The sequence below is a fragment of the Orcinus orca genome, chromosome 12, assembly GCF_937001465.1.
Source record: "Orcinus orca chromosome 12, mOrcOrc1.1, whole genome shotgun sequence".
Taxonomy (NCBI): domain Eukaryota; kingdom Metazoa; phylum Chordata; class Mammalia; order Artiodactyla; family Delphinidae; genus Orcinus; species Orcinus orca.
In genome coordinates this window covers 12053086-12075544 of record NC_064570.1, presented here as the reverse complement: position 1 = coordinate 12075544, position 22459 = coordinate 12053086, and the positions used below count along the sequence as shown (strand labels likewise).

Genomic DNA, 22459 nt, shown 5'->3' with positions numbered 1-22459 from the left:
GAGAACTCAGTATCTCCTAGTTCTGGGAATTGTTCAGCTTTGGGCTCCCAAGTGCTTTTCTTTGCCTGACCTCGTAGAATTTTCTCTAGGCATGTGCTGCTTTGTAGTCAGCCAAAACTCAAGGTGACCTCTATGATGATTTCTGGAGCCCTTTCTTTAGGATAGATATATTTAAAAATTATTTATTTAGCTGCGCCGGGTCTTAGTTGCCACGTGCAGGATCTTCATTGCAGCATGCAGGATCTAGTTACCTGACCAGGAATCGAACCCAGACGCCCTGCACTGGGAGCTTGGAGTCTTAGTCACTGGACCACCAGGGAAGTCCCTGGAGCCCTTTCTCCACATAGCTCTCTCCGCTCTAGCATCCTGTCCTCCAAATTCCAGCCACCTGTCCAAAATCTGATCTCTGTCTCCTCAACTCAGTAAGACTCTCATGCTCTGTTTGGGTTCCTCCTCCCCACCTGTGGTCCAGAAAGAGCCACCAGGAAGAAAGTAGACGTGTTGCTGGGATACCGTTTTTATTATCCTTCTCTGTCTAGTGCCCAATGTCTGAAAACAATTGTTGCTTATGTTTTGTACATTCTCTAGTTGTTACTATAAAAGGCCAGTGCAGTACCAGTATTCCATCATAGGAGGAAGCACAACGCCCTCTACTAGGGTTGGCCAAAATGTTCGCTCAGGTTTGTCCATAAGATCGTACAGAAAACCCAAACTAAATTTTTGGCCAGCCCAATATTTTGGTTGCTATTTTACTTGGTAAATATTTCTGTAATCAATTACAGTTACTAATATAACTTCCATGTATGGGCATATAGAAATGCAATTGTCAGGGATTCCCTGGCGGCCCAGTGGTTAGGACTCTGCACTCTCACTGCTGAAGGCCTGGATTCAGTCCCTGATCGGGGAACAAAAATCCCACCAGCTGTGTGGGGAGGCCAAAATAAAAAAAAGAAATGCAATTTTCTTAAACTATTAATAATTCTGTAACTTGTCTGTAGATGTTTTTAAAGCTTTATATTCAGATAGTTGTGTTAAAATAATATTTTGTGTGTTTTTCTTTTCAGTTCTTAGAATTTTTATTTCTTTGTCTTGCTGCATTGGTTTGGGTTTCTGGGATAATGTAGAATACAACTGGTAATAATGGACATCCATTCTTATTCCTGGTTTTAAAAGGAATGTTTGATATTAGCTGTAGCTATTTTTTTAAGATCCTGATTAAAATACAAGTTAAGGAAGCTGTCTTTTACAATTCGTTTGTGGTTTGTTTTGCGGTATGCTGGAAGAATGTCCCCTCCCCCCAAGTTATATTTACTTCCTAATCTCTGGACCCTGTGAATATCACATTACACAGCAAGAGTGAAAATTAATATATATGGCAAATGATGTGATTAAGTTAAGGATCTTGAGAGGACTTTATCTTGAATTATCAGGGTTGGCCCTAAATGCAATCATATGTACCCTTAGAAGAGAGAGGCAGAGAGAGATTTTATACAGACAGACACAGAGGAGAGGTCCAGGTGTGGATAGAGGCAGAGATCAGAGTGATGTCACCATCGGTCAGAAAACATCATGCAGAGTGAAGTAAGTCAGAAAGAGAAAAACAAATACCGTATGCTAATGCATATATAGGGAATCTTAAAAAAGAAAAAATGGTCATGAAGTACTTAGGGGCAGGATGGGAATAAAGATGTAGACCTACTGGAGAATGGACTTGAGGACACGGGGAGGGAGAAGGGTAAGCTGGGACAAAGTGAGAGAGTAACATTGACATATATACATTACCAAATGTAAAACTGATAGCTAGTGGGAAGCAGCCGCAGAGCACAGGGAGATCAGCTCGGTGCTTTGTGACCACCTAGAGGGGTGGGATAGGGAGGGTGGGAGGGAGGGAGGCGCAAGAGGGAAGACATATGGGGACGTATGTATATGTATAACTGATTCACTTGTTATAAAGCAGAAACTAACATACCATTGTAAAGCAATTATACTCCAATAAAGATGTTAAAAAAAACACAAAAAAACATTAGGAGAAGCTGTGAGAGGCAAGAACTGACTCTCCCCTAGAGCCTCTGAGGGGAGCCTGACCCTGCTCACATTTAGATTTCTTATTTCTAGCCTTCAGAACTGTTAGAGAATTATTGCTTTAAGCCACCACATTCATGGTAATTTGTTATGGCAGCCATTGGAATCTAATATTGTTTTTATTTAGTTGTGATATTGAATCACATCAAATGCATTTGTTTTGCATCCACTGAAACAGTCATATAGTTTTTCTCTTTTAATCTCTCTTTTTTTACTCTTCGTTGCAGTGCACGGGCTTCTCATTGCGGTGGCTTCTCTTGTTGCGGAGCACAGGCTCTAGGAGCGCGGGCTTCAGTAGTTGCAGCGTGTGGGCTCAGTAGTTGTGCTGCATGGGCTTAGTTGCTTTGTGGCATGTGGGATCTTCCTGGACCAGGGATGGAACCCGTGTCCCCTGCATTGGCAGGCGGATTCTTAACCACTGTGCCTCCAGGGAAGTCCCTCTTTTAATCTCTTAAAATGTGAATTACATTAATGAATTTTTCTAATGTTAAACCAACCCTATATTCCTGTGATTAATCTAACTGGTTTATGATGTATATATGTATGAATGTATGTTTCATCTGTCTTTTCTGCTGATTCTCATTTATGGTATATAATCTTCAAATGTCGTCTCTAGAGCCTCCAGCTAGAAGAAATGCAGCCCTGCTGACACCTTGATGTTAGCACAGTGAGACCCACTGCGAACTCCTGACCTCCAGAACTGTAAGACAATAAATTTGTGTTGTTTTAAGCCACCAACTTTGTGGTAACTTGTCACAGCAGCAATGGGAAACAAATACACTCATTTCCCTTAAGGATTCATTTGCAGGATTTCCTTAAGGCCTTAAAGGAAGGACCAATATTTCAGAGAGGACGTGTATTTCCTTCTCCTAGTTGTCTAGGGCAGGGGTCCCTAACCCCGGGGCCATGGACCAGTAGCTGTCCCGAGGCCTGTTAGGAACAGGGCCTCACAGCAGGAGGGGAGTAGCGGTGGGCAGGCCAGCGAAGCTTCATCTGGCGCTCCCCCTCGCTCGCATCACGGCCTGAGCGAGCCCTGCACCCTCTCAGCACCCCACCCCTGCTCCATCTGTGGAAAATTGTCTCTCACAAAACCAGTCCCTGATGCCAAAAATGTTGGGGACCGCTGACCTAGGGGCACTACTAGCCCGGGAACTCTTTGAACTACATTAAGGGCTAGAGGTAACATGATTTTGAGCTGCAAATCCGTGTAAAGACTAGGCTGTGTTATACTTTTCACTATTCCCCTCTCTTCTTGTTCTGTTAGACAAGGAAAATTTTCTCAGAGTCTCCTGGGTGGAGAGAGATGTGAGTTTACTTCTGTTTTGCCCTAATCCTGGGTTGTAACCCTTTGCAGGTCTAGCCCAGTGTAAAGAGACCCTCCTGTTAGACTTTCCAACTTGGGGGCTCCCAGGCTTTGATTTCTGCCCCTTTTACCCCAGAAGGCTGTCAAAACCCAAAGTTCAAGTTTGTCTGGGATGGAAAATGCACCCAAGGCAGAAGCAATTTCGGGGTCTCTCTGGTTCTCACTTTCTTTAAGTTTTGCCCTGTTTTCAGCGCTTTTGACGCTTTTCATATTTTTCTTTCTTTTAGCCAGAATTTGTTGCGGTTTTCAGTAACGGGACTGATCTGAATAACCTAGCCCAACATATTCCCAGGCACCTATTAAAAATTTTGTCCTCTGAATCTGTCAGTTCTACCATCTAAACTTTTGGATGATCTGATTTTGCTGTCTTGTGTTTCTGCTGGCTCCCACTCACGATGCTTTGTTTTCCTGTTCATTTATTTGTTTGTTTAATTATAATCTCATTTTCAATAGACCTTTATTTGTCAAACTTCTTTGAAGGTTAGGTTGAAGTCACTTACCCCCAGAAAAAAATTGCAGTTGTATTTTCAATTGCCTGGAGGCATGCCGACCCAGTACCAATTAAAAATAATTCCTTTGCTTGAGGTTTTCTACATCACCCAGGTATTATGAAGTGGACCACAAACATGCATGAGGTCTGACTTGTGGTTACACATTCTTGTGGGAATTTCTGCCCTCTCTTTACTCAGTTCTGATGTTGATACAGGAATTTCTGTGCCGCTCCCTCCTCCCTCATCCGCCAACACCTTTTGTTTTTGTTTTATTCTTCCCTTTACACTTTAACCACTTTGCTGATGGTTCCCTTTTGACACTTAGCTTTGTACAAGGTTCTTTTTATAAGACTAAGAGAGTAGATCTTAAAAGTTCCCATCACAAGAAAAAACAAAATTTTGTAACTATGTATGGTGATAGGTGTTAACTAGACTTACGGTGGTGCTCATTTTGCAATATATACAAATATCGAATCATCATCTTGTACACCTAAAACTAATATAGTGTTATTTGTTTAATTATTTAAATTAAAAAGACTCCATAACTTGGCCATCTCATGTCCTATGTACATATCAAAATCAAAGCTTAGTGACACCAGGGATTGGCAGTGTTCTGCCATTACAGTGCTTCCTTATTTCTCTAGATTTCTGCCTCTACTTTTTTTGGCTTCTAAGACTGCTTTTACTCTTTATCAACCTAGCAATACATTTAAAAAGAAAATTTAAATATTTTAATGAGTATTGGTAGTTGCTGTGCAATGGAGGTGTTTAGGAATCTGCTCTGTCATTCTGTCAGAAATTCATCATTTTAAAGTGTCAACAGTCTGCTGGAATTTAAGGGACTAAGGCTATAGTTCCTAAAGTAGGCACCATGGTGTCCTGACCTCCAGAAGTCCTTCCTGACCCGGAGGATAAGATTAGATTCCATTTCACCACCATTTTATGCCTTGAATGCGAATTCTTTCTGCCTTCATACTCAATTCTCTTTTATAACTCTTCTTGATTACTAACCCATTCCTCTCTACAAGCAGTTTATGTGAAGTAAGTCAAAATAACATGACAGGCATATGATCGTTAAGAACTTTTTGAACTTTACATAGCTCTCTTATCTCTTCTTACTAGAAGCAGAACAAAACAATAAAACAAAATCTTAACCCAGGGCTTCTCAGACAAAGATGGGCATTACATAGCAATAAAAGGGTCAATCCAACAAGAGAATACAACATTTGTAAATATTTATGCACCCAACATAGGAGCAGCTAAATATATAAGGCAAAAATTAACAGACTTAAGGGAGAAATAGGCAGTAGTACAATAATAGTAGGGCATTTTAATACTTCACTTACATCAGTGGATAGATCATCCAGACAGAAAATCAATAAGGAAACGTCAGCCTTAAATGACATGTTGTACCAGATGGACTCAACAGATATATACAGAATATCCCCTCCAAAAGCAAAAGAATACACGTTCTTCTGGAGTGCACGTGGGACATTTTCCAGGATAGATCTTATGTTAGGCCACAAGACAAGTCTTAATAAATTTAAGAGGATTGAAATCATCTCAGGCATCTTTTCCAACCACAGTGGTGTGAAACCAGAAATTAATTATACAAAGAAAACCAGAAAATTCACAAGTATGTGGAGATTAAACAACATGCTACTGAACAACCAATGGGTCACTATGTTGTATGCCTAAAACTTATATAATATTGTACATCAACTATACCTCAATTTTAAAAATATATAAAAAAAGAATGCTCAAAAAATAAAATAAAAAGAGGGAAATCCTGCCATTTGCAACAACATGGATGAACTTGGGGGACACTATTATAAGTTAAATAAGCCAGTCACAGAAAGACAAATATTGCATAATCTTACTTATCTGTGGAATTTTTTTCTGAAAAAGGTTAAACTCATAGTAACAGAGAGTAGAATCTTTGTTACCAGAAGCTGGGGGTCAGGGGAGAGGGGAGATATTGATCAAAGGGTACGAACTTTTAGTTATAAGATGAATAAGTTCTAGAGACAGCATGATGACTATGGTTAATAGTAATGTAATATATACTTGAAATTTGCTAAGAGAGTAGATCTCAAGTGTTTTCATTTCCCCAAAAAAGGTGGTAACTGTGGAAAGCGATGGATATATTAATTAGCTTGATTGTGGTATGCATTTCACAATATACATCTAAACATCACCTTGTACACCTTAAATGTATATAATTTTTATTTTTCAATCATATCTCAAGCTGGGATGCAGGGAAGACCCTGTCTCCAAATACAGTCACATTCTGAAGTACTGAGGGTTAGGACTTCCACATATGAATTTTGGGAGACACAATTCAGACTATAAAAACACCCAAAACTGATTTTTAAAAAGTCCCTTGAAACCTTCTGACTTAGATTAAAATCTATACAAATTAACATATAAGGAATAAACTCAAATCTTCAGAAAGCCATGATTTTGCTAGTCTTATTATAGGCTTCAGATTGAGCCAAAAGATATTAGCATAAAAACAAAATAGGTATCAGAGAGATATTTGCAGTGTTTATTCAATATGGTGTAGGAAAAAGGAGCACTGAAGCTTGGGTATACGTCAGGGGGAAGGATATAAAAGTTCTAGTCACTATAAGTTTCTTTTTACAATTTAATAATTCAAAGCAACTGTCAGATTATTAGTTTCCCAGCTACCTTGGTGTAGAAGACTTTGCCTTGAATAGTAGACATGAGAATTCCAGTCACTTGAATGATATATATTATATAGTAAATCAATAAACTTGGATTCTGGGCGGCATATGTCAGTATCTTGTGTTTGGTTATTATTGGTTTGTCCATGAGGCTCTGATCTACTCTGGATGAATTAAATTGAGTTACTAATCCATCAACATATGAGGAATACAGTGGTCACAATGTATTGTCAAAATGTGAGGCCTTATTTGGACAGCCTCGTTGATGCCACTTAGCACAGTGCCCTCAATTTATAACAGCTGTTTGTAGCAGAAAGGTAGACAGAGTTTAGGGTTATAAGAAAATGCCTTTTGGGTGATATGACCTCTTTCATCATACCCTGAGTCTTCTCTCATTGTACTGCAACAAAATAATTTGGTCTCCTTTTCAATGATCTGAAATGAATGAAAATTCCTATAGTCAGAAAGTTCTTCTGTCATTTCACAATAGCTGCATAAAACTTTAAGGCAGGCGAAACAGCTCCTTCTCACCAGCAACTTGAAGTTATGTCCATTTGGAAAGTCTGGGGAACAACTGAAGGTTGTGTCTGTGGGTTGGGCATATACTTTGGGTCAGGAGTGTGTGTGTGTGTGTGTGTGTGTGTGTGTGTGTGTGTGTGTGTGTGTGTGTGTGTGTGTGTAAGTAGTAAGGAAAGATTCATTGTGAAGGAAAAAGACACGAATCTGTTGGTTTACTCATTGAGGGGCAAAGGTTAAGCTTAAATCAATATTCAAACTACAAAGCCTGGAAATTTAGAGATTTTTTTTTTTAAATCTTTGACCACTACTACTGATAACATGTGCTGTTTTACCTTTAGCTATTTGAAGAACCACTTCTTTAACAGAAAACAAAACACATCTGCCAAACTCAAAATTCCTACTTAATTTAAGTGAAGCTGGTGGAAGTAAAATATTTACTTTGTACCTTTAACATCTTATGATTCTCTCAGGAAATATACCTGGTTTCACTATCAAGTTTGGTGAGTTATACTGTGCTCATTTAAAATAATAAGATTGGGAATTCCCTGGCGCTCCAGTGGTTATGACTTGGTGCTTTCACTGCCATGGGCCTGGGTTCAATCCCTGGTTGGGGAACTAAGATCCCACAAGCCACATGGTGGGGTCAAAAAGAAAAAAATAAAATAAAACAATAAGATACAAAATTACCAAATTATTGAAATGGGGCAAAAATATTTTTTAAAAAACCCTTGCAATCCCAGCACCCTAATAGAATTATCTTTATTTTTTATATCATTTTTCAATCTTTGCATATATACTCTTAAAACTAAAATATCAATACATTAAGTTTGTTTTGTATTCTTTTGTATTTAATAGGCTAACATATGCATTTTCCCTTTCCTGTATTTCTAGTCTTATTCTAACCATTAAAAATATTTTAAAAATTGTGATTAAGCAAACATAACATAATATTTACCATTTAACTATTTTTAAGTGTACAGTTCTGTGACACTAAGTACTTTCATACTCTTGTGCAACCATCATCCCCATTCATTTCCAGAACTTTTTCATCTTCCCAAAATGAACTCTATGCCCATTAAACACTAACTCTCCATTTCCACTCTCCCCTGGCAACCCCCATTCTACTTTCTGTCTTTATGAACTTGACTATTCTAGGTCCCCCATATAAGTGGAATCATACAATATTTGTCTTTTTGTGACTGGCTTATCTCACGTAGTATAATATCTTCAAGTTTCATCCATGTTGTAGCAGATGTCAGAATTTCCTTCCATATTAAGGCTGAATAATATTCCATTGTATGCGTATACCCCATTCTGTTTTGTTTGTCCATTTACCTGTCAATGGACACTTGGGTTGCTGCCACTTTTCTTTTTTTTTTTTTGCGATACTCGGGCCTCTCACTGTCGTGGCCTCTCCCGTTGCGGAGCACAGGCTCCGGACACGCAGGCTCAGCGGCCATGGCTCACGGGCCCAGCCGCTCCGTGGCATGTGGGATCCTCCCGGACCGGGGCATGAACCCGTGTCCCCTGCATTGGCAGGCGGACTCTCAACCACTGCGCCACCAGGGAAGCCCTGCTGCCACTTTTTAGTTATTGTGAAAGCGCCACTATGAACATGGGTACACAGATATCTGCTCAAGTCCCTGTTTTCCTTTCTTTCGGGTGAATCCAGAGGTGGAATAGCTGAATCATATGCTAATTCTATTTGATTTTTGAAGAACCATTGTATTGTTTCCCACAGCCTAATCATTGTAATTGGCTATATAATATTCCATTTTGTTTCTGTGTCCTAATTTACTAAACCATTCCCGAAGTGTTTCCTGAGGAATCTCAAGTTTTCATTTTTTTCACTGGATGGAAATTAGTTCTGGTTTAGATAGTGCTCCAGGTTTTTTGCCCTTGTTTAAAAATAACTCATATACATATATAGCTACTTCTGATGGCTGATAATTGTTTTTTGCTTACTGCCACCTCACAATGACTCCCCTTATCCAGGACGTGCCCTATCGATGGGACTAAGTCCTCTCTAGCTAGACTTCTGCTTTCCAATGTGGTGGCCACTAGCATATATTTAAACTTGAGCCAATTAGAGTGAAATAAAATTAAAAACTTATTTTCTCAGTTGCGCATGCCATAGTTCACATGCATGATAGTCGCACGGAGCTAGCGCCACTGAATTGGGCGTCACGGATATAGAACATGTCCACCATCTCAGAAAGCTCTATGGCGAGGGCTGCTTCAGACTGTTTTTGACTCTGACCACTTGGTTACGGCTGAATTAGAGCCTATGAGTTACTTCCCCAAATGATTAAGTCCTAGGGGAAAGGCCAATGATAACTGCACTTGGAAGAGAATGCCATAAACTCTGGAATGTGAGTTTCATAATTCACAATTGGGAATATTGCTTCCAGTGGCTGGGCTACTCCTGCCCGCTATTTCCCACATTAATCTTCTTCAGAAAATGAATTATTGGTCTTAAGTTTCTCGGTGATGATCACCTAATCCAAGCTGGGTCAATCCAGTTCCTTACTTTCCTCTTAAGGACTTTGGAACTGGGAAGGAGAGGCTATCAGTCAGGTCCTCTAGATGTTTAGAACTATAAAACCAGGAGCGACAGTCATATCCCACTAAGTAAAACAGAGAGTGGATAAAGCAACAGAAGGAAAACTCAAGCTGGTAAGCAGATAAGGCTGCTTTAGGCTTTCTAAATTCTGGTTTGGGTGCCTTCCTTAGGCCCATCTGCATTCCTGACTTTGGAGAAAAATCTGCATCCTAATGGTGAATTCTTTAATGCTTAAGCTAGCTCGAATTGGTTTGTTACCTGGGAATCAGAATCCTAATATACATACATACATAAACTACACACATGGGCATTGACATGTTCACATCGTAGAGGTGTGTGTAGTTGTGCACAAACTTTGCATTTACTCTTTGCACTGGGCCTCCAGACTCCCCTTTACCCTCCTCTAACGTTTCTCTACTTTTCCTCTTGCTTTACTTCCTTCTCACTAAAAGAGTGTGCTTAGGTTGTCCTCTGCCTATTTTATTTTTCTTTTCCGTCCCTTGGTCAAAATACGCCTTCTGCAATCCTTCTGGCTATGGAAGCTATATGAAATCAAGTCCTGTAATATGTTAACAATGGATTTAATTCTTTTTTTTTTAAATATAATTCTTTAGCTTGTATTGCATCTTAATCTCTCAGGCCTAAGTAATTCGGTCAACATTCATTCATGAATGACTGAATAAATAATCCCTCATAGGCCAGAGCGGCAAATGTTGAGTGGTAAAAATCTGGCATGAGCAGAACTGAGTGGGTACTTCCGCAAGTCACAGCATGCTACTGTAGATGAACTGATTAGGAGAAACCTCTGGCAGGAGGAAAGAACGAGACCAACAGCACCCCAGAAGGCAGAGGCACACAAGTGTCCTAGGTAGGAAAGCACTCAGTGTTGTCAAGGAACAAAGGAGACCACTGTGACCAGAGTAAAGAGGACAGGGGAAGTAGTGTGAGCTGAGATAGGTAGGACCTTCGGGCCATAATAAGAGGTTAAGATAATATCTGAAGTGCAGTGGGAAAGTCTTAAAAAGATTTAAACAAGTGAGTGACCTGATCTGATTTGTGTATTAAAAAATTCCCCTCTGGCTAGAGTCTGGAGGATGAATGACAGGGACCAGTTAGTTAGGAGGCTACTGCAATTGTTGGCAAGAGATCACAATGGCTTGGCCTATGAACTTTGTGACACATTCGAGATTTTGAAAGTGGACATATAAGCTCTTACGAAAAAGTTATCCGTTTTACCTTCTAAGTAGCCAGCCACCGTATTAAAGCTGTCAATGAAGTAGGCTCTAAAAAGCAGACCCTAAAATGTCAAGAGGCGCCTGCCTTCCCCAGTTTCACACGGTTCTGGGCTCAGCTCTTACATTAGTACCTTGATTCCAACAATCCTCTAGAGAAAAATTCTGCCGTCATCTTTCCCCCCTTTCCTTTGAGTGAACTTCGGAGAAGTGATTGCTGAAAAATGACTCCCAGTAAGACGACAGTGGTGTTTGGGGTTCAGTGATACACCCCTAACTTTTAATTTAAATGCTCGCTTTGAATTTGGTATCGGTTATCTTACATTGCACGACGTGAGAGAGAAGGCGTTTTGCTAGCAGCATCTATTTCATCTAGGAAAACGGTATTCACCCTCTGCCTCTAAACCTAGGGCAAAATTCCTTTAGAATAATTCATCTTTCATAAAAGATGGGTTCTTTCGCCTATGGAAATCTTGTGCGTTCTGGGCACGGCTTCCCGCTGTACAGACAAATGCACTCATTGTCTAGACCACGCCGGTCCCCCCCGGATTTTATGCAGCGTGCATTTCCTGCACTGAGCTGCTTGCTCGCTGCAGGCGTGTTTCCCTCGTCCCCCTGCCCCCGCCCGGATCCAAAGCTTTTGTTTCTAACGTTTTCTCCCGACGCTATTAAAATGCTTGGGCACATCGTTACCAAATAAGTGGCTGACTAGGAGCTTTTCCGGCTGTTAACCTTTAGGCCAACGTCCAGTAAAGTTCTGAAAAGCAACTAAACCTCATGTAAAGGGGCCAAGCCACATGGAAACAACGGAAACGTGTATATTGCCTAAACTTGCCGGAGGGACATTTGGGATTTTCTTAGAGCAATGCTTTGCAGTGGCCCCAAGGGCGCTCCAAGAGGCAGCAGCACTCGCTCCCGCAGCGGCGAGGAGGTGAGGTGCGGGTGAGGGGCAGGGACCCCGGGAGCCGAGATGAGCGGGGCCTCCTGGCGGCGACGCTCTGGCCCGCGCGTGCTCGATGGTTCCGCGCGGCGGCCCGGGCCTGCGCGGTCCCGTCGCCAGGGGGCGCGCTGGCAGGCGCCGCGGATCTCCGAGCTGCGCGGCCCGACTCGTGTCCGCCATATTGGATGCCGCAGCCGCTGCTGCCAGCGCTTCCTCCTCCGTCTTCGCCGTGCGCTGCTGGTTCCTACGGCCCGAGCGGCGGGGAGGTGAAACAGGAGCCTGTCGGAGGAAGAGGAAGAAGGGGGTGGAGAGTGTAGGGGACCGGGCTAGGGGGTGGAAGCCCGAGACCGAGCGGGGCGGAGAAGAGAAGGCGCCCAGCCCCTCCCCCGCCCGCTGCCAACCAGCCCCGGCAGCGCCTCTGTTTCCCGGGCCGGCGCTCCGCCCGTCCTAGCGGCCATGCCGGGGCCTCGCTGCCCCTAAGGGAACCTTTCCCTGCCGGTGCTTGCCCTTCCCCTCCTGCCCGGGGTCGCAGCGGCCCGGCCTCCCGCCGGCGCCCCCTCCTCGCAGCCGCGTTGCCGCCCCCGTCTCGCTCTCCCCACCCAGTGCAGTGGCCGCCGCCTCTTCCGCCGCCGGGCTCCGAGCCTCCGCACCGACAACATGGAGGCTGTGAAAACCTTCAATAGCGAGGTTGGTATTGTACTTTAGCCTCCCCTCCTACCCACGCGCCCCCCAACCCGGAACGAGGCCACTGCGGGAGGGTGGGCACTGGCCCGCAGTGCTTTTCAGGGTGGGGCGAGTGGCGGCCTAGCTGTGGCCGTGGGGGAGGGGTGTTTCTCTGCCCCGGCGCCCCTCCCCCGATTCCGTGGGCGGAGGGCTGGAAGAGGGCCGCCCCGGGGCGGAGGGAGGTTCCGGTGTCTCCAGCAGAGTACTGAGTGGCTGCGGGGCTGGAGGGAAGGCCCGCTTGGGCCCTCCCCCGGAGGCTTACGGCAGGTCTCTCCGGGTCAGTTCCGCCGATGCCTGGCCCGCCCATCTCTTTCCTGGGCCTGCGGGATTTTAACTGGAGGCCGGGCATCACCGCCCAGACCTTTCCCGGGTCCTTAATGAGGCAGGCCGTGATCGGGGGTAGTGCAGGCAGAGCACTTACAGGGGTGATAACCTGTGGTCACCTTGCAAGTAGTGTTTGTTTATAATTGAGATATTGTTGGCTAGGTAACCTGCCAACTAGGGACTTAAGCTAAGGGCATGGTTGATCGGGAGGCGAGATTATTCTGCAATTTCTCCTATTCTTACTCCCCCCCCGTTCTCATCATCCGACATAAAGACAGGCAGGGTGAGTTGTGCATGCAGAGGGAAGATGCTGGAGAAGCATTTCCCACGGGCTCCTTCACGTGTCGTATATAGGGCTAGATTTTTAACAAGCAGGTGTCCAGTTTTCACTGTTTAGTTGAGTTCACTAGTCTGAAGGGAGACAAGTTTTGATAAAATATTTTAAAATCTTTTAAAACTCCGGTAGGAATAGACCTTAATGCTAACATTAAACAAGCATTTAACAAGTACATATCTACACAACCAGAGTTATCCTTACCTGTATGACTTATTTAACAATATTTTAATGTGATGTTAACTAAATTTATATAAATTTTATGAACTTTTCATGTGGAAGTGCTAATACTCCATTCAGTAGTATAATAGTGATATTCTGAACAGGGCAATACTTTAAAAAGCTGTTTTACAATTTTGTTTTCCAAAAGGAGAAAACTCGTTTCCTCCTCCCTCCCACCGTCCCTCTTTTCTCCCTCCCTCCCTAGAATTGACGTTTTGGAAACTTAGCAAAGAGGCTAAAAGTTAGATAATATGTGAATTAAACTCTCCATATTAGACTAGATAGCAGTGACACAGTTACATGAAAGCAAGCATTTTTTTTGGAAAGGATTTTCTTTTTCAATACTGGATTTTCTTTTTTTTTTTAACCGCTTCTTGATACAAATTAGAGCAGTAGACTTGGGAATCTTTTCCATTTTTTTATGGATTTATAGCTGATAATTTGGGTCAGATTATAAAATTTGGTTCCACCCCACAATACTCTTGTCCTTAAAATCTGGAATAAAAAGTAAGAATACTATATGTTCCAGTTTATTGCTAATAGTTTCATGGCTCTGCAGGGGGGAAAAACAACAGGTCTGTAGCCTTTTTATTTGCTACATGTGGTGCTATAGCACTAAGAGAATGTTAAAGTGTTTTTTTTTTAATTATAAAAAATATCCTTTCTCTTATTTCCTTGCCATTATTTGTTTACCCTACGCCTTTTTGTTGGGTGCCTCTCCTATTTATCTTGGGGGTTCCTAATATGTACCGTCCTCCATTCCCAGCCCTCCCTGCCATGTGGTAGATACAAACAAGTGGTTAGTACACTGTGGTTGGTCACTGTAAAGCATGGTGGATTACAGGTGTTAACAATTGGTTTTTCATTTTAGCATTGATGTTAAGAGTAAGGAGTCTAACATTTAAGTGGCTGGCTTGATGCTTCAACTCTTCTCTCAGCTAATCTTCATAAGAACTTGAGATTTGTGGTAGTATTCTCATTTTAGTTTATGTAGCACTCTCTCTTTTCCCCTTACGTATTTCAGAGACCTTAAAACATCTTTTAACTTCCTATTTACTAATACGTTCGCACTTCACCATATTTGAAAATGGGGTTGGCTTAAAAATTGTAGCAGTTAACAGTCATAGAATTGAGAAAGGGCAATAGATTTTGAAGGAGATTCAGAAGAATATACTTTTTTTTTGCTTTAAACTGAAAGTACATCATCCTGTTTTTTTCTGATTTCTGAATATAGTTTCTGTGAATATCTATAACACTTGCTGATGTAGTAAAAGTTTGTTGTTGCAAGGAAGTATATAGTGGGAAATAGTTCAGTAATGACGTTTTTCCATTAAATCACGTTGCAAAGTGCAAAAATGAAAAAGGAATCTGAGTTACAGGATTAGGAGAAAAGGATGTTTTAGAATGTTTACTTGCAGTGAATTTGGCTTTTAAAGGCATCTATCCTTGGGCTGAGCCCAACAGAACTTTCTCTGGCAAGTTTAAAGGTATCTTTGAAGCACTGAATTGTCAAGAAGTGCCATTTGCTTGATAAGGCACCACAATTTAGCTCTATATGTATAATGTTTAAAATAAGAAATGCTTAGCTTTTATAACTTGCTAATTATCAGGTTTTTCAAGATTAAAAAAAAAGACAAGCAAGCAGATCTTGGCTTGAAAACAGGAATGTGCCAGAGATTTTAAAGTTCAGAATGTAGGCTTTTAATCTGCAGATAGTGGCTAAGTCTCAGTCTGAACGTGTGGGGTCTTCTGCAGGATATGTCCGAGTCATGATGGCGTGTCTGCCTCCCTGCCTCCCTCCACCCCCCCAACCCTTTTCTCAAAGGGGCTTTGTGCCTCCCTACCCCGTTTTCAAATGCACTGTCAGAAGATCCTTTACGTGGTAAATCCCTCGTACGTATCATGAGTTAAATGAGATTGAGGCTCAAGAACTGATATTTAAGTGCTCATTGTGCTAGTTTTGTGGGAAAACTTTAATTTCCAGTTAAGCATCATCCTTGTGATAAAAGTTTTCAGAACTAATGTCAGTTCTGAAATGATGAAAGAAAATTTGTCCAGGATGGAATATAAGATTCCCTAACGGTCAGTGCTTGACCTGAGCGGTTAATTCCAGAAGAATTATCATCATTACAAGGTATTGTAGTTACTGCTGCTCAAAGATGGTGGCATTTATTTGTTATGATGGTTTAGAGTTCTCACCTCAGTGGAAAGGGTCTCATCTTTATCTGTTTAAATCTGTGGATTACGTTAGGACCACAGTTGATTACTGGAATGCAGCAATTTTATGTGAGCTACATATTTGTACTCTGTCCGTAAGACTCCTCCTGTATGGAGGTTATTGTGGTAGGGTTTTTGTTTTTGAAAAGAGGGAAAAGAGAATAGCAATACAGGACCCTTTCCTTAGAAAATTATAACTTAATTGGAGAGGGCATTTTAGTAATATAGGAACTCTTAAAATAATATGTGGAAAATATAAGAATCTCTTATGCATTATAAGAATCTGTTATGCATGTATCAGGAAAACTATTGCAGTTTAATTTTTGAATTTACCTTGGTTCTTAAATTCTTTACTCATCTTTAGGATATCTAAATTCTTAGTGTCTTTTGTTCTTAGGATCCTTTGGTTAGTCCGATAGCTTACTCTTTGTTTCAGGATGTAGCCCTTTCCAGAGTCACTTTAACACCCAGTACATTTTCCTCTTCTGTGCCTTGTTTTTCACATCAATAGTGAAATCCCATCTTCATTTTATTCCATTTCCAAGTTTGTATCCAGAGTGTTCATTTGGTTAACTACAGGACTTTTAATACAGTCTTTCCACCGATATCTAGTAGTAGGCATGGTTTGGTAGAGAACAGTGGGAAAGGTAACGGGAATAATAAAAGCATGTGAAATTTGTTTTTATATTTTCCCCTTGTGGTTCAGGAAAGGGAATTTATGTGAAGTAGCTATAAAACGTTGCCTTTTTCTTTTCTTTTTCATGTATGGGGGAAGTCTCTCTCTCCTTTTTCTCTCCTGTTTTGATTTTCCAGTGGGAGTTTTAATTAGTCTTTTTTTTTTTTTTTCTTTTTTTGCGGTACGCGGGCCTTTCACTGTTGTGGCCTCTCCCCTTGCGGAGCACAGGCTCCAGACGCGCAGGCTCAACGGCCATGGCTCACAGGCCTAGCCACTCTGCGGCATGTGGGATCTTCCCGGACCGGGGCACGAACCCGTGTCCCCTGCATTGGCAGGCGGACTCTCAACCACTGGGCCACCAGGGAAGCCCCAGTGGGAGTTTTAATTGTAACAATTAGTCTTTTTTGTTTCTACCTTGTGAAAATCCCTTAAAGACGTAGCAGTCTTGGTGTTATAAAGGAAGGAAGTCTTCACTAACCCCTCCGTGCCCCCAGTGGTTTAGGTCAAGGTTTCTCAGCCTGGGCCCTATTGATATTTTGGGCTGGATAATTATATGTTGTGAGGAGCTGTCCTGTGCATTACAGGATGTTTAGCAGCAACCCTGGCCTCTACCCACTAGCTCCCCCATTGTGACAACCAGGAATGTCTCCAGATACTACCAAATGCCCCTTGGGGGGCAAAATCGACCATGGTTGAGAATCACTGATTTAGGTCCCCTGTTAAACTGTCTTAAAACACTGTGCTTTTCCTTCTAGTGATAACTACAATTTTAAGTAGTTAGCAGTAATCTTTCCCACCATATTATAAATTGCATGAGGACAGTGACCACGTATCTTTATTGCTTCATATCCTTGGTACATAGCATAGTGCCTTAGTACATAGTATATGCTAAATAAAGATTTCTTGAATGGATAGCTTGATGGTATAGTAGGTAGCTGAATGGCCTGGACCAAGGCAGTTAACATTTCTGGACATTTGGTTTTCTCCTCTGTGAAATAAATGATTGATTTGAGATTTTTAGGTTCCCTATTAGTTGGGAGATTCTTTGACTAAATATGAAATTAATGTTTTGGAGGACTTAGTATGTATAAGCATTATTTTAAAGGTCATTTTATGGCATTGTAGGCGTATAGGAGTTTAGATGGGAAATTTAAAATCAAAACTCTGATTTGTTTATGATTTTCACTTCTTACTAAGAGGGGATAGTGGGAAGGGGACTATTCCATTGAAAGTTCCAGTTAGATTTAATCCATCCTAAATTTTATATTGTGTAATTATGCTATTTTCAAATCCTTTTTGCTTTGTTTTTCATTTTAAAACAACATATGGTAAAAGTTGTGTTTTTAACTAATTTAAAAAATTTAGAATACAAGGATAATTGAGACTGATAATAATGATTTTGGGGACTCTGAGAGTGTTTCAGTCATTCAGGATTAAATATAAAAATTTTTTGGCAACATTGAAATTCATAAGATATATATAGTTCAGCCGTTCTACTTTAGGCTAGCATTGAGTTTGTTACAGTAATTTTGATTGGCATTTAGGGGACATCTGTATTCCCCAGTCTTCTAAATAGTCATATTTTATGATCACTTGCTCCATTTTTTTAGAAGTGTAGTTGGCTTAGAATTAGTGCTGGTATTGCTGCTTGTACATGGAATTTTAGGTATTTCTTCTGGGCCAGTTTTCCTGTTATTGGACAACAACTAACTCATAATGGTTTGAGAGAATGTAATCAATCTTGACCTTGAACAGTGGCTGAGCTCCTGAGCTCTTAAGTGAGCTCATTTTATCTGGTTTTGTTTTCTCAACATCTTTCTCTACTCCTCTCTCTCAGGATTGTGCCTCTCTACTCCTGCTTGTACAGACTGCTTTTCCAGCAGCATGGACACAAGAAGCATAGTAAGATGATTATGACCCACATAAGGCAGGCCCTTTGGAAAATACTTAGGGTTAAATTGGTAGTGAAATGATGTCTTGATTATATGGGAAGTACTTGGGAAGCAGAATAAAGTTTGTCACTTAGAGTATGTTGGTAATCTGAAAGAGAACATGTAGGGAATAAGTTGAATTTTTCACAAAAAATAGGTTAAGTGAAAAAAAAGTTACTGTGCTTAGTAGTGAGTATAAATCATATCTAAACTCTTGTGCATTTACTTGCATTCTGCTCCGTATAGTTTTTTGTATAAGAAATATTACTTATGTATATAATGTGAGTAAATTGCAAATCTCTGAATTTGGTGGTAGGAAGTAAAATACATCTTATATTTTGAGGAAGTTCTTCAAACTATAAGATGACAACAGATCATTGACAGATGTTGTGTAGTAATGGAAAAACAAGACTAAATCAAATTTTTGATTTTCTAATTATAGAGGAGCAGATTTTGTTAGCGGTACTATTATGAGAAATAAATGCTGGTGAGAAATGTTTCTGTAGCTTCTGATTCCTTGTCTGAGTTAGTTCTATCTTAAGTTTGATGGTAAACATGATGCATTTGATCTTTCTGATTCTGATTTTATGCATTTATTTCGTCTTTGTAATTCTGCTTTGCCAGTTTCTGATACACCATATTTTAAAGTCAAGGAAGGGTATGTAAATATGTTACGGTATCTACTGTAGGTCAGGAAATACGTTAGGAACTTTGACACTACTATATTTAGTCAGAATGGGGAATATAGATTATTTGTTCATGTTTTTAAAAGACATTTGTGGCTATTAATTTAATGTATGCCAAATTTGTTTTTAAAATAATTCTGCAACTTAGTATACTTTATAAAGACTGACTAGTATACTTTATAAAGACTTAGGATTTCATTCGTTTATTCATTTAACCAGTACTTAATGAATGCTTACCATACACCAGCCGTTTTTCTGTCTGCTGGGATACAGTTGTAAACAAGACAAGCGAAAAGCATACCCTCTTTGAGCTTATGTTCTTGTAATCCTTTTTCTTTCACCTCATCAGCTTTGTGTGCAATGACCTTGCTGCAGAGCTAGTGAGGCTGGGCAGGCGTTACTGACTCTGGGCTTGCTTCTTTGCCAGGAACTGCGTGGGATTGAGCAAGTAGACTTCTTAAACAAGAATGTGATCTTATATTTTCAACAACGGGGAAATAAGACAAGCTACCCTATTTTATTTTAAACTAAATTGTCGTATTAAATCTCCATTTGGCATTTTGAAATCATAACTGTTTTTAGAGAACACAGTTTTAAGGATGTTTTCTTTTGTGAGTGAGATATTAATTAGTCTCCATGTGTAAACAATTAAAAAATACTTTTAAGTGGTGACCAAACCCTTATGAGTTTGGAAGGATAAATTAAGGAATATTTTTATTTTTGAAACAAACTTTCCCTTGATTTGAGTGCATGAAAAAAATTTGGTGTCTCTCTTTTTCTCTCTTCTATAAACACTAATTTTCTGAATTTGATTTAATTCCTTGGGGCTTGTGAGTGAAGGATGAAAAGTTTGGATCATGTATTTTATGATCTTGGGAACTTGGGAAATGATATAATCTTTTTAATCTGGGTCACAGTATCTGAAAGATTGACCAGTAGCGCTGAAACTAATACAAGCTGTATGTCAGCTATATCTTAATTTTTTTAAAAAGGTTGACAGAGTCCTGGTTAATGATTTTCTTTAGTAATGTTTTTGATACTGTAAAGTTTTATGGTTAAAAAAATGATACAGGTATTTGAATTTATTGAAATGGTAAGAAGAATGTTGAATAAGTTAAATTTTTTGCAAACCAGAACACATAGCAAATGTCTAGTTTCTAAAACAGCTGCTTGCTATGGTGAAAAAAATGTCTGGCTTGTGTAATTTTGAAGTATTTTTTGTTTACCAAACATTGTTAAAAGTGAGCCACTTTATAATATATGGTGTTTTATGCACCTCTTTTCCGCAACCATTATTATGTTTCTGTGGATCTTTAGGGTTAATTTGTGAGAAAAGTAGGATAGGTGCTGTCTTCATTTTACAAACAAGGGAACTGAGGCCTGCCATTGTGATTTTACCGAGGAAAAGCAGCTTTGTGTTAGAGCTGAGACTGGAAGGGCCGGCTCTCAACTCCTGGTTGAGATGTAAAGGAGAACCATCCCTCGATTTTTCACAATTCTTTTTGCTGGTATAATGTCCAAATATAAATTAACTGTTTTTCCCCTTTTTATACTTTATTTTTACGACTTCAGGTTTACAGAAAAGTTGCAAGAGTGATAATTTTTATGTACATTTCATCCTGATTCCGCTATCTAGTTAATTTAATCATATTTGCTTTCCTATTCTCTTTCTCTCTTGACATACACATGAACGACACATGTAAACTTTTTTTCTGAACGTTTGGAGAGTAAACTGCAATTAATGCCTTTTACTTCTAAATATAACTGTCTTTTCTGAAAACAAGGACATTCTCTTATGTAACCATAGTACAGTTACCAAAATCAGGAAATTAATATTGATATAATGCAGTTGTCTGCAGACCTTCAGATTTCACTGTCTGTACCAGTAACGTCCTGAATAAAAGGAGTAAATCTAAATCCTACATCACACCTTGCATTCACTTGTCATGTCTGTCTAGTGTCCTTTAATCTGGAGCAGTTGGTTATTACTTTGTCTTTTGTGACCTTTGATGATTGATGAGAATAGGCCAGTTATTTTTAGAATTCCCTCAATATGGATTTGTCTGCTGTTGCTTTATGATTAGTTTAAGGTTATGCTTCTTTAGCAGGAATAATCCAGAAGTAATATTTTGTCCTCAGGAAGCACATGATGTCTATTTATCCCATTAGTAGGGAGGTTAACTTTTTTCTGCAAGGTTTCTCCATTGTAAAATTACTGTTTTTCCCTTGTGACAGATATCTTTTCTAAAAATTAATTAATTTATTTTTGGCCACTCCATGCGGCTTGCAGAGTCTTAATTCCCCAACCAGGGATCGAACCTGTGCCCCCTGCAGTGGAAGCACGGAGTCCTAACATCAAACTTCACTCTTCTTTTTTTAGCATCCAGTTAGTTCTTGCCTGAATCAGGACTAAGATGGTTGTCAGATTTTCTAAGTCTATTGTTTGTTTATTATTGGCAGTGCATAAGAGCTTTTCCTTCTCCCCATTTATGTATTTATGCATATCGGTATGAACTCAAGGATTCTTTTCTTATTCATTGGGGTGTTTTGATGTCAGGGCTCCTTCAGGCTGGCACCTGTGTCATTGTGACATGTGCTTATCAGTTTTTGAGTACTTACTTTCTTGTATAATAAGATATTCCCACCCCAGCTCTGGAATCAGCCATTTCTCTGAGGAACCCTAGTTTCTTCTGGTGGTTATCTGTTAACAGATTGAGCTAGAAATTGGGTATATGTCTGAACATGCTTATATGTGTGTGTGTGTGTGTGTATGTGTGTGTGTGTGTGTGTGTATATACACACACACACACACACACACACACACACACACACACATTTTTGTTGTTTATCCATCTGCCTATCTAAAAAGCCATGAGTTCATCCTATCTCCAATAACAGTCCAGCACTGTAGGGTTCATTCTGGCCTTTCCCTTTTGCAAATCTGTAGTTCCTTTCTCTGACAGTGAGAAAACTAGTTCCCATTATCCACAATATATTTACTTACTGTTTTATCAATCCTAAAATTACTTATTGTTTTATCAGTCCTAAAATATGCAGAAAGTAGTTGCAGAATTCTAAACCATAGGTCTGAAAACAAACCTATTAACTAGAATTTAGTATTTGTTTATAGTTCATCTTTTTTAGCCTGAGGATATATAGTCAAAATGCAGTGTTCAAAGATTGCTTTGTTAGTTTTTTCTCCCTTAATGTACTTGCTATTCTTTTGAAATATAATTTGGCTTTTTTTTCTCTGTTTGTATTCCTTTGTTTTTTCCTCCATCCGTTTTTGTAATGTTTTAGTATGTAAAATATTAAACATAAATTAACTTTAATCCTCCTTTACTTCTTATTAGTCTCAGCATTATAACCACTTATGCTCTGGTGAAAAAAAAGAGAAATGAAACAAAAAACCATTTCCTTAGTATTCTTCAAATCAAATAAACCAAAATTTAGAGGTTTAGATATGGAG

At 40.0% G+C, this 22459-nt stretch overlaps 1 protein-coding gene across 9 annotated transcripts in view; it reads left to right on the top strand.

Annotated features, from left to right (window-relative positions):
- The first annotated feature begins 12039 nt into the window (after positions 1–12039).
- SCAF8 (SR-related CTD associated factor 8) overlaps positions 12040–22459 on the top strand; it is a 197746-nt gene continuing 187326 nt past the window's right edge. For 4 of the 9 annotated variants that reach the window (XM_033404428.2, XM_033404411.2, XM_033404415.2 and 1 more), the window contains exon 1: positions 12040–12564. In XM_033404428.2, the coding sequence (XP_033260319.1) occupies positions 12535–12564 (30 nt within the window). In that variant the 5' untranslated portion in view covers positions 12040–12534. Of the gene's footprint in view, positions 12569–18210; positions 18276–22459 lie in introns of all 9 variants that reach the window. The other 5 variants (XM_033404405.2, XM_033404398.2, XM_049695173.1 and 2 more) reach the window with 3 other exon arrangements.